The following is an 11,654-nucleotide window of genomic DNA, read 5'->3' on the forward strand; positions in this document are numbered from 1 at the left end:
TTCGCAAAAAAAAACATTATTAGTCATGTCCTAGCAAATTATGCTAGACATAATGGTCGTATAGCTGTTTGATTAAGCTCTAGTCCTGAAGATGTTGAGGGCAGATGCACCATTGATTGTAATCCTTGTGGTTGAGTAATGCAAGTTATTTTCTGCAAAAAAAGAGGGAGTACACGAGTTTCAATAAAATTTGAAGGTTAGCTTCCCATATATAACACATCAACCGTCTTAATCACATCCAATGGATAAAAAAACCATGGAAGTTAATAATCATATCACAACTAGCTAAATATTCTCCCTGGAAAAAATAGTAGTGTTGAGCTAATTGCATGGCTTTGAATTCGACACATATTGGTTCTAGCTAATATCATATTGTACTGCAAGCACTGATTCATTCAGACAATGCTTAAGTTGAGAGAGAGAGAGACTATATATTTCAACACAAAGTTGGTTAAGCAAAGGGAATCGCTATCGCCACTGCCAACGAGCGAACACAGGGCTCACACCTGGCTAGAAACTCATGAGGTCATGTGTTCCTTTGCAACTAGTGTCTAAGTGAATTGGGGAGCGCTTGCTCCCTTTTCAGAAAAAAAATACTTTTCACTCTTTCAACAATTCCAAAAAAGCGCATTAGATGACTCGTTATTATGTTCAAGTTCCAAATTTCTTGAAAAAAATCACCTTATTATGTTGTTGTGAAAAAAACTCAAGGTCCTTTTCTTAAAAAAAGGCCTAAAATAATTTATTTTCTAGCTCCGATTCTAGGTTTTTTTTTGCATACAGACTACAAATCAACAATTCTACGCACTGCTATCTACATGCCAGGTTTGTTTTGAACTTTCTATTTTTTATAGTCTCATCCTTTGAATGTTACTTTCTTTTTTGAAAAATCCAGCAAAATTGTTGGCTTGATTCAGATTTAGCAGAAAGCAACGGAAGAACGACATGGTGAAGATCCGAAGATCAAAGAAAAAGAAAAACATCAGCCTAAAAGCTGCACAACGACCCTACACTCACAAGGCGGAACGCCATCCACCCACAAGAATACAACGCAACTCCAACTCCGACAGAGAGCTACGAAGAAACTAGGCAAGGTTGGCTTTGAATCTTACTTCATTCTAAGAAATAGAGAGTATGTGATCCCGGGTGCACAAAAACAACATGGTCTACGTTAGCACTTAGCAAGCACTTCACCAGACTTGAGGTTTGTGTGGACTTGTATTAACAATTGAAGAAGTATGGTCCTTGCAAAAAAAAACTGAACAAGTATGGTTATTCAGCATTATGGATCACCATTGAGTTTCATACAAAGCCACTTGCATTTCATTAATGAGCAAGAAGAGAATATATATAAATGTAGTTCTTTATAGATGTAGAATTGTTTACTTAAGCATCTTTGGCTATGAGATAAGGTCATTATGTCTTGTTGTTTACCTTCTATTTGCTACTCCCTCCGTTTATAAATGTAAGATGTTCTAACTTTTTTTCAGAATCAGATGTGAGGAGAGTTTATAAAAAAAAACTTGCTGTACTATGTTTGGTTTGATGGTTTCGGTAACTTGATAATGTGGTTCACAAATGGGTCAAAGCTCACAAAGTTCGTAAAAAGTAGGACATTATCTCCCTATTATCTATGTGTGCTATGGTTGAGGAGAGTTTATAAAAAAAAACTTGCTGTACTATGTTTGGTTTGATGGTTTCGGTAACTTGATAATGTGGTTCACAAATGGGTCAAAGCTCACAAAGTTCGTAAAAAGTAGGATATTATCTCCCTATTATCTATGTTTTCTATGGTTTAGGAGAGTTTATAATATAAAACTTGCTGTACTATGTTTGGTTTGATGGTTTCGGTAACTTGATAATGTGGTTCACAAATGGGTCAAAGCTCACAAAGTTCGTAAAAAGTAGGATATTATCTCCCTATTATCTATATGTGCTATGGTTGAGCCAAAGATCACCCAGGACCAAGAGGCGCATGCCTGTACAGGTCATTACAAAACTGTTATACAGTTTACAGTGGGAGTATGTAACTGTGATAAAGGTCATTGCAGAACTGTTTTTCTTTTTTTGAGCTGCATTGCAGAACTGCTATACTCAGTCACTCACTATCAAAAATTAGAATATGTGTAGAGGGCTATCACTCAGTGGAAGTTAAGTAACATATATCAAGTAAAATATGGTTGCTAAGAAGCACGGAAGAATAAGTGACAAAGATTCCCGAATGTTAACATAGACTGAACTGTTTGGTGAACTAAGATAAGGAAGACAAATAGATGGTCATTTTCATGTGCGTCAGTGTGAATGTTTAACGACTTGGTCAGGTGATTAATTGCCTACAAAATATTCTATAACCAACCAAAGGATATTGCTTTTTTATAATGCCTAGAATCTAAGTGCATGTACCACAGCTTCACTCATCCCTCCACGCCATCCAAAGATGCTATATGTTGCAATGGTTTATTTCTTTGGTATTCTATGAGTGATTCAGATTTAACATAGAACATGGGAGTACGGAATGAGCTTCGTTGGATTGGAGAAAAATGGCCTCTTTTCCAAGTATACAAAATAGGGATACGTTGATATAAAAGAAGGGGAGAAAATGTTGCCGCCCATGATCGAGAAAAATAGGGATACGTTGATAAAAAAAGAGCCAAAAATTGTTGCTGCCCAGGATCGAACTGGAGACCTTCAGTGTGTAAGACTGACGTGATAACCACTACACCACAGCAACTGTTGTTGACAAATAACCGATTTATATTAAAAGTTAACATATTTGTTGTCCTTTTTCCAGAATTCGCATGCACCGATCCACGCAGAATCGCCTTCGAAGTATCGCATTTTGTATTGTAGGGTTCCGGAAGATGCTACACACTTTGTTCCCTTCGGCTTAAGAGGGGCATCTTCAACATTTATACATAATAATACTAGTTTTTTGTTTGAACTTCGATAATAATACTAGTTGTTAGTAGTAAATTAGTCACATAAGACACATAATGATATGGCAAGAAAATAAATAAAGAGAGAAAGAGTAGAGAAGCTAATAATCCTGGCCGAAGTCTCAAGATGCAAAAGAAGAGCAAACTTATAGCTTCCCTCACCTCCTACCGAACAATTTAGACACGTTTCATTAGAGTTGTACTCCCTCCATTCCAAATTACTTGTCTTGGATTTGTCTAGATACGGATGTATTTAGACTCATTTTAGTGCTAGATACCTCCGTATCTAGACAAATCTAAGACAAGCAATTCGGAACGGGGGGAGTATATGATAGGTTGTTGGTTAATTATATGAATAGTTGTATACTTACAGAATAACACAAACTACTAACGATGCTCTGAGCCTTCAGACGGATTTCTCGGGCACCCTTGTTGGATTACTAGGTGGATTGCATGGGAATGATTCCTTCATTGGCTGCCTTACACATACATGCCCTGGAAGACTTGAACTCCTTCCACCATGGACATGGTTGAATCTTTCTGACGGTCGTTCGAATTTGTTTCAAAACTAGCGTGAACTACTCGAGTGCAGAAGGCCGAATCACAAACTCACAGCAGATACAAACAGTGACTATGTGCATCTCCACAATAACGGCATCCAGATCTTACAGCTTCGAGCCTGAGATCCAAAGACATCTCTGAACAAAATAAAGGCCATGTCGAATTGTAGCTTACAACTATGAGCTATAGTACAAGGATTGTACATCCAGGAGGCAAGAAAACTAGTATAGGTATTACAAAAAACTTCCCTATAATCGGTGCGACAATCATCTTGTCCACAACCCAGGTTTCATCTGGATTGACTGGCACTAGGTCACTCGCTGTCTGTAAGGTGTATCCATGCATCGGGTATAGAAGAACAACGAGAATTGAAACTGAGCATTCCATAGAGTCAGGTGGGCTGTCTGCAAACAGAAAAGAAAAAAAAACAATTTAGGCCTTACAATAAAGCAGATAATACAATCAACATTGGCACAGAAATAACAAACTAAAATCAATATAATAGCCAGCAAATATAGATCCCAGAAATATAGTGATGCCAGAAAACAACTTCTGGGGCATTTTCAATATGCTCACTGTGAATTGTGATCCACCTTCCTGGAAAAGTCTCTGCTTAATACGGATTTGGCTTATCTCTTTGGTAGATCTAGAAATAAAATGAGCTCATATATTCCCAACGATGCTATCCTGCAACTCAATCAGTGCACAGATGAGCTTGGTAACTTACAACTTATGAGATGTTCCAACTTCTGAATTTGCAAATTCCACGACGTCCTTGGTCAAATGAGGTGCGAATAGATTCCACCATATAGGATACAGAGGGAGATTCCAATAGCTCAATTTCCCGTTCCTGTTATTATGGAATGGTATAAATGCACGGAAGAAAGAAAATGCAACTATGCAAGTAACACAGAAAAAAAGAACAACCGTGCTTACCAGTTCAGCGAGTCGGTCTTCAAAGTTACTCTGGGAACTACTGGCTGGCATAAATACTTTCCTATATGCTTTCCTTAGGCTCCGTACCTTTGATGTTATGAAGAATCCATAACAATCTTATGAGAGAAAGATAATTTACTTGAGTGCAAACATTTAGCTAGTAGTGTTTAGGAACTAAAATCAAACCCTCCAGGAGTCCTTAAGAAAATGGTGCAGAAAGTAACGACAGTTCATGCTTATGGTGGTAGTTTTGAAAAATAAATCCTACACCCTTTGTTTATGAATGCTTGGCACTTTTGACTAAGATTTCTGTGTAGAGAAATACATGATAGTCTCCGCTTCCTAATGCATGTATGGCCTAATGACCTATACAACTCTACTCATGGCCCTCTGCTTGCATTGCCTTATTGCTCCTATTTAGGAATATTATTGTGGAAGGACATTCTAACCATGTATACCTAAATTGTGATTGCTTAGTATGTGTGACCTTGTAAATATGCTAAGTATTCAAGAACAGACGTACTAGTAATGATGATTTTCACATCATAATTCTTCGTGACTACTAGCAAAATCTATGACTAGTTTTAATGGGTGAAATTATCAGATGATGCATATGTCACAAAAAATATCCTCCCAGTAACGCATTGAAATAGTTTACTGTGAATTCGCAATAAATGGCATCATATGTCTATACACTTACCCATATCAGTAAATGGGAGATGAGAAGTGACTAGTACTATTCTAGGTACTCTCTTTGATTCAAGTATCAAACGACGAAAGACAAGCACTGCAGGTGATATCAATAAGGGCTCTAAATTTTAGTAATATGAGCAAACCTCTTGGTCTGAGAAACCGTTGCGCCTGAGACCTTCAAGATTCAGACCACGAAGCTCTGCTCTATCACCTGCAACCATTGTGTATCTTGGAACATCTTGTGCAACCTGATTTAAAGAGAAATGAATGAATCCATAATCAACAGACAAAATATTCAAAGTTTAAACATTGTGAATTGCTTACAACTTAAAGGTGGTGGTAACAACAGTTCTAAGGCCGTTTAATTATTAGGGTTGCTCTCTACATAAAACAGAATAGGTGCATCAATTCCAATTAAGCAATGAGCTAATCAAATATCCAGAAATCCACAGAGCCCCACTTCCACCTCAGCGATTAGGCCCTGCTGGCAGATAGATGAGGTTGTATCACGCTAAATGACATTTGACATGAGTGCCTCCATGCAGAAATAATACTCCCTCCGTTCCCAAATATAAGTCTTTCTAGAGATTCCAACAAGTGACTACATACGGAATAAAATGAGTGAATCTACACTCTAAAATATGTCTACATACATCCATATGTTGTTGTCCATTTGAAATGTCTAAAAAGACTTATATTTAGGAACGGAGGGAGTACTTCATAATTTTGTATGATCATGCACCTGTGCCTAGAAAAGCAACATCAGGTAAAGTGTAACATGTACACTGATTCTCTGACTTTAGCTCGCATATCTCGTTTTGTATTTACTATTTGCATTATCTATTAGCACAATTTGGCCGTGGGTAATGGAGAGAGGACTGATCAACAACTAAACCACATGACCTCGATATGAACTCTTTCCATAAGAATTATTCCAATACAAGGGAACACCTAAAGCACATGAATATTTATACTTTGCAGACCAAACATACCACAGAGCCTCCGCCTAGAAATGAGAATGATCCAATGTGACAAAATTGATGGACAACGACAGCCCCAGCAGTATGAGTGCAGTCCTGAAACAATAAAATCTTAACGATGCAGAAATGGGCTCTCGACTAAGAAAATGTGGAGGTTATCACAGTAAAATGATTACTCACTTCAACAATAACATGGCCACCAAATAGAGTATTATTAGCAAAGATGTTATTGCTGCCAATCTTGCAGTCATGTGCTACATGGCAGGACCCCATTATGAGATTATTGTCACCAATAACCTATAAAAAAATGCTTGCTCGTAAAAAGGGAGAAATGAGCTCAGCAAATATATTTGAATCATAGGGAACCTGAATACCGTGCAGTCACAAGGTTTAGAAGATCGGTGAATAGAGCAGTACTCTCTGATCTCATTGTTGTTACCAATGCGTAGAAAGCATTCATCTCCTGGCTGAACAGGAGGAGAAGGGCGTTAATGTTCTGCACAAAGCATAAGATTTCAAGTAACCAAATGAAATGCTCGTCATTCTGAATGTAAGTGTTTGTGTGTCAGCAAAAAAATGATTGACAAACAATAAGCACAAAAGTAGTTGTCTTGAATAAGATTGCATGAACGGGAAACGCTAATCATACACTGCACTATGTGACATCATTACACCAAAGTCAAGTTACTGCTAACCTTATATTTGAGATCTTGGCACTTAACACCAACCACAGCATAGTTCCCAATTACATTATTTTCCCCAATAATTGTTCGTCCAGGTAGATCTGCACCAAGAATAGCACCACTGCCAGAAACTAAATTCCACAGTATGAATAGGGGTAAAAGTATGTTACTGATATAGTGATATGTCATATTTTCACATATCATCGAATTTGCAACATGGACTATCCTGGAACTTTGCAAATTTCAGACTTGAGTGCTGCTGGCTATGGCGTAACTGTTGACAAAAAACTAAGTGCTTCATATGGTGAGAACATTCCTTTTCTAAACTAATAAACCCTGATCAAGAACCTAAAAAGAGATGTGAAGTACATCTCTTTCTTTTGGAGAAAAACAGTACAGAGAGACGGCAGGTCTTGAGATTGGGTGTGGGCTGGTTCCACCACAAGAAACCTTTTGCAGATGTGATGTGAAGTATTTCTGAATCCCTACTGAAACAATATACAACCAGAGTACCAGTAGTCCAGTACCGACCTCCACCAGCACCTAGTGATGTTATTCAAGTCATGGCCACAGCAACCTAAACTTACTTTTGCTTGTACTTTATCTTGGAACAAACTTACAGGTTCTTTCTCGCGTCTATTTCTAGTTTCATGCCAATTTGAATTTTCAAATCATACAATGCAAGCCTTTATGTATTACCAAAAGAGAGAAAAGCCGGAACAGAAAATAGGGAGAGATGTCATCATACGTGTGAACAACACATCCTTCTCCTAGCTCGGTGTGTCCCGTGACATGACTCCCTGTATGTAACTGACAAGCATCACCGATCCTCGCTGAAGCCCCCACGGTGCAAAATGGGCCTATTGTGACACCCTACAAAATAGTTCAGAGCACATAAAAAACACTGATTTTCTACCATACAACTCCAAACTAGAGAATGCATGCCAACAGCCTGAAGATCCCAGAGGGCAGCATATTTCCACAGAAACAGAAAGTAATTATGGAGCACTGAATTCAGAAGGCACAGGTAAACACGAGTGCCGCATGGGCCAGATCCAACAGCCCAGGCACGCCGGCTCCATGGGTGGGATGGTCGGAGAGTAATACTGAAGTAAGTAATGCGTGCACCACTACGAGTATCCAGAAACTCAGTCAGCCATCCCCGAAGCAAAAGCTGCGAGAGATGGGAGGGAGCGATCGGTGAGTGCGTGTGTGTGCCGTGTGCGTGTATGGAGCGCAGGCGGGAGTCTTCACCTGGCCGATGGCGGCGTCGGGGTGGACGACGGCGGCGGGGTGGATGAAGCTCGTGGACGCATCCCTCGCCGATCCCTCCGAGGCACCTGCGGGCCGCCGGGCATGGGAGGCAATCCCGCATGAGTGAGGGTGACGCTAATGGAGATTAGTTAGGAAACGATGAGAAGAGGGGGAGAGCGCGCGTACTTGCTTGGAGATGGCGCGAGGCGATGAGGAGACGGGGGGAAAGGAGGCGGCCGGCGGCGCGAGAGGCGGCGGCGGCGGCCATGGAGGGGGAAAGGGGCAGGTGGACCGCTGTGAATGAGGTCAGCCAGGGTTACGGGTACCCGCTGCTCCGATGCTGCCTGTGTGCGTCTATCAGCGTCAGCATTCCAGCGGTACAGCCGCAGCCGCACGCCCGCTGCCAAGACACACGCGGCAGTCCCGCGGCCTGCTCTTCGGCGACAGCAGCCGATCTTTGCCGCAATTTACACATACCGTAGTCTCTTTTTCTTTTCTTTTTGAACTTATTACACATACCGTAGTTTGCTCAGGTTATGTACACGACCTTGGAGCTCCAGGATCATCTCGACCAAAACATATAGCTAAAGAATCGTACGATTTGACTGTGTACACGGTTCGCTTTTCTTTCCTCCGAAGAAAAGAAAAGGCGGCTCGCGGACGTCTTAGCCGTATGGGGTTTTGCCCTTCGTTCAACGCAATAATCTCATTTTTGGCGAGCCACCTTAGATGTCTACAAAACTGTATATCAGTAATGGAGCCGCATCGAGTTCGGGTGTGGAGGTGATTTGTCATTTTTTTCTTTGATGGCCGTTGTGGTGGTGCCAGAAGGCAGGTGACGAATGTCGGTGTAGAGCTCGGAGGATTGTTCATTCTTGTTTGTAATTTTACTTCTTGGCTGGTGTTCATTTGTGCAAAGACTATCTTTCGGCTTTCTTTTCAGTTTTCCCACGTTGATATGTGCGTGAGTTGTACCATGGTCCTTATGATATAAATGAGACACATATTACTATGAAAAAAACATAGCTAAAAGAGAAAAATTCACTGTAGGTCACTAAACTTGAGCCGGATGACACATTAGTACTACTATTTCAAAATACCCGAACTACGGTCTAAATACTTGCGCTAGGGGTTCACTTTGGTCCATGTATACGATTTTGTGTACGTATTTGCTGACTTGGCCGCCAGCTCACTTTGACCGCCACCTGGTCGTGCCTTCGGTGAATACTAGTCCATCCAAGGGGTTTTTTTTGCAAAAACGCCGTGACCATTAAACTGGAGAGAAGAATCAGCCACTGCACGTCCTTCCAGCAAGCCGCTGATCAGCCACTGCACGTCCCTCTAGTCCACGGGCCAGGTCACGGCAATGGGGCTACTCACCATGCACCGCCTCCCCTGCCCCGCGCTCCGCTGTTTCCACACCAGGTACCCCTCCGCACTGTCCTTCCCCATGGCGAACGCGTCGGCGCGCTCCCCGCCGTCAGTTATCGGCTTGCCCTGCCGGTCCGTCACGTCGGCCGTCTTCATGATCGCCGACCGCACCATCGCCGGGCTCCATGAAGGGTGCGCTGACCTGACCAGCGCCGCGATGCCGCTCGCGTGCGGGCATGCTATCAACGCCCCCGACAGCACCGTGAAGTTGGACCGTCACTCGTCGCCGTCTAGCCCCGATGGGCTCACGCTGCCCGGCCACGCCGCGATGATGTTAACCCCGGGGGCGCCGGCGGTGAGCATCCAGGGCGCTTCGTTGGCCACGGAGCTCGGCTACGGCCCGTTGTTACCGGCGGCGCTCACGACGAAGACGCCGCGCACCGTGGCACGGAAGCTGCCGATGGCGATGCTGTCCTCGAAGTCAGCCTGACCTCGAAGAGCGGGATGGGGAAGCCGCCGAGGGAGAGCGACAACACGTCGACGCCGCCACGCACCGCGTCGTCCATCCCGGCGAGGATATCAGAGCTGAAGCATCCGTTGAACCAGCAGACCTTGTACGCGGCGACGTGTGCGCCGGAAGCCACGCCGCGCGCCTCCCCAGCCCCGGCGCCGAGAACACCGGCTCCGGCCACGGCGGCCCCCACGGTCGTCGACGCCATGTTAGTCCCGTGCCCGTGCGCGTCCCGCGGCGAAGCGTACTCCCGCGCGCGCTGCGGCGTCCGACGGGTCTGTCGGGTAGTTGGCGCGGTGGCCCTTGGAGTAGAACCGCACGCCGACGAGCTTCTAGTTGCAGTTCGTCGCGTTGAACCGCTCCCCGGTCTAGCACACGCCCGGCCACCGATCCGGCACCGGCGGCATCCCGCGGTCGTCGAAGCTTGGGCTCTCCGGCCACACGCCAGTGTCGAGCACCCCGCCGACCACACCGCGGCCATACCGCGCGCGTGCCCACGCCTCGGTCGGGCACACGTTAAGGCTGAGGAACCGGTACGAGTACGTGGTGTGCAGCTCGACCCGGCGGTCCTCGCGCACCGACGCGACGCCCTGCAGCGCCCGCAGAGCTGCCGCTTCGCCGACCGTGAGCCGCGCCGCAAAGCCGTCGAACACGGTGTGGTAAGAGTACAACAGCCTTGACGACGGCTTCCACTGGCGCTTTGCATCTTGCTCCACTGAGGAAGGCAAGGATTTAACGATGAAGGCGAGGTGCCAGTCGTGCTCGAAGATCCGCGTGGGTGCAGCTGGACAATGTAGGTCCGCAGAGCCTCCTCCTGATCCGCGGCGGTGCCATGAAGAAACACCAACGAGGAGGAGAGGAAGAGGAACACCGCGTGGGAGGCGAACAGGTGGAGGAAACCCATGGCTGCCTTGCTAAGCAATCGAGCAGTTGTTCGCTTTGGTTTGCGACGGTGAGGTGGGAGATGGAGAGGTGGGTGGGAGATCGAATTTCGCGGACGACGATGACGTGGCTGGGCGAGCGTGTCTGTCCTGAGAGACGACGCTTCCTCTGGCAGGCGGAGGCGGGACCGTGAGCAAGAGGCACAGCACATTAGGTGGAATGGAAGACGCCAAGGAGGAGGGGCGAGCAGCAGTGGAACGCAGTGATGGCTCGCTCGCACACCCTGCTTTGCCGGCCTAGGCGCGCACTGGAGGGAGTAATGGCAGGCAGGGCCGTCCGGGCTCCGGCCGCTAGTCACCCGATGGAGCTCTGACTGACGCTGGGTTCCTTAATGGCGCAGACACGGGTAGAGAGAGAGGAGGAAGACTGAGGGAGGAGGAGCGTATCTGCCTCGTGCGTGCCATTTATGATGCCCGCTGCCTTCTTGCTTCTGTTGCACTCCAGGCGGCGGAACAAGGAGGACCGGGGGCGGCGCCGAGTTGAGCAGGAGGCGCCGAGTTGGACCGGGGCTGGTTTAATGGTCATGCTGTTTTTGCAAAAAAACCCTGGATGGATTAGTATTCACCGAAGGCACGATCAGGTGGCGGTTAAAGCGAGCTGGCGGCCGCTAACTCGGCCAAGTCAGCAAATACGTACACAAAATCGTATACATGGACCAAAGTTTAGTGACGTAGAGTGAATTTTTCTCTAGCTAAAACCCCAAAACAGAACTTTTGGGTCTTTTTAACACAAGCAGTGGACCCACAGCAGACCAAAATATGCATACCAAAAGTGTAGAATGTAGAGG

The 11,654-nt window shown here is 45.1% G+C and overlaps 1 protein-coding gene, 1 non-coding gene and 1 pseudogene across 3 annotated transcripts; all 3 read right to left on the reverse strand.

Moving 5' to 3' along the window:
- Nucleotides 1-2,658: 2,658 nt before the first annotated feature.
- TRNAV-UAC lies at nucleotides 2,659-2,731 on the reverse strand. The gene has a single exon. It is a non-coding gene; the product is annotated as a tRNA-Val (tRNA).
- An 822-nt stretch (nucleotides 2,732-3,553) lies between these two features.
- Nucleotides 3,554-8,430, reverse strand: LOC125544736 (probable acyl-[acyl-carrier-protein]--UDP-N-acetylglucosamine O-acyltransferase, mitochondrial). 2 transcript variants are annotated; one of them, XM_048708484.1, is made up of 11 exons: nucleotides 8,230-8,428; nucleotides 8,044-8,129; nucleotides 7,538-7,662; nucleotides 6,802-6,910; nucleotides 6,481-6,573; nucleotides 6,287-6,403; nucleotides 6,119-6,202; nucleotides 5,270-5,374; nucleotides 4,434-4,520; nucleotides 4,225-4,347; nucleotides 3,554-3,901 (listed from the first exon to the last, which is right to left on the reverse strand). In XM_048708484.1, exons 1-10 carry the CDS (start codon nucleotides 8,309-8,311, stop codon nucleotides 4,228-4,230), a joined length of 1,008 nt encoding a protein of 335 aa, XP_048564441.1. In that variant the 5' UTR covers nucleotides 8,312-8,428; the 3' UTR covers nucleotides 3,554-3,901; nucleotides 4,225-4,227. The 2 variants fall into 2 exon arrangements, with proteins under 2 accessions (XP_048564441.1, XP_048564442.1); XM_048708485.1 differs by lacking the exons at nucleotides 3,554-3,901; nucleotides 4,225-4,347 and having other exon boundaries at nucleotides 4,500-4,549; nucleotides 8,230-8,430.
- Nucleotides 8,431-9,690: 1,260 nt separating this feature from the next.
- On the reverse strand, nucleotides 9,691-11,392 carry LOC125546919 (annotated as a pseudogene).
- Between the last annotated feature and the right edge of the window lie 262 nt (nucleotides 11,393-11,654).

The sequence above is a fragment of the Triticum urartu genome, chromosome 3 (genome assembly GCF_003073215.2).
Source record: "Triticum urartu cultivar G1812 chromosome 3, Tu2.1, whole genome shotgun sequence".
Classification (NCBI taxonomy): Eukaryota; Viridiplantae; Streptophyta; class Magnoliopsida; order Poales; family Poaceae; genus Triticum; species Triticum urartu.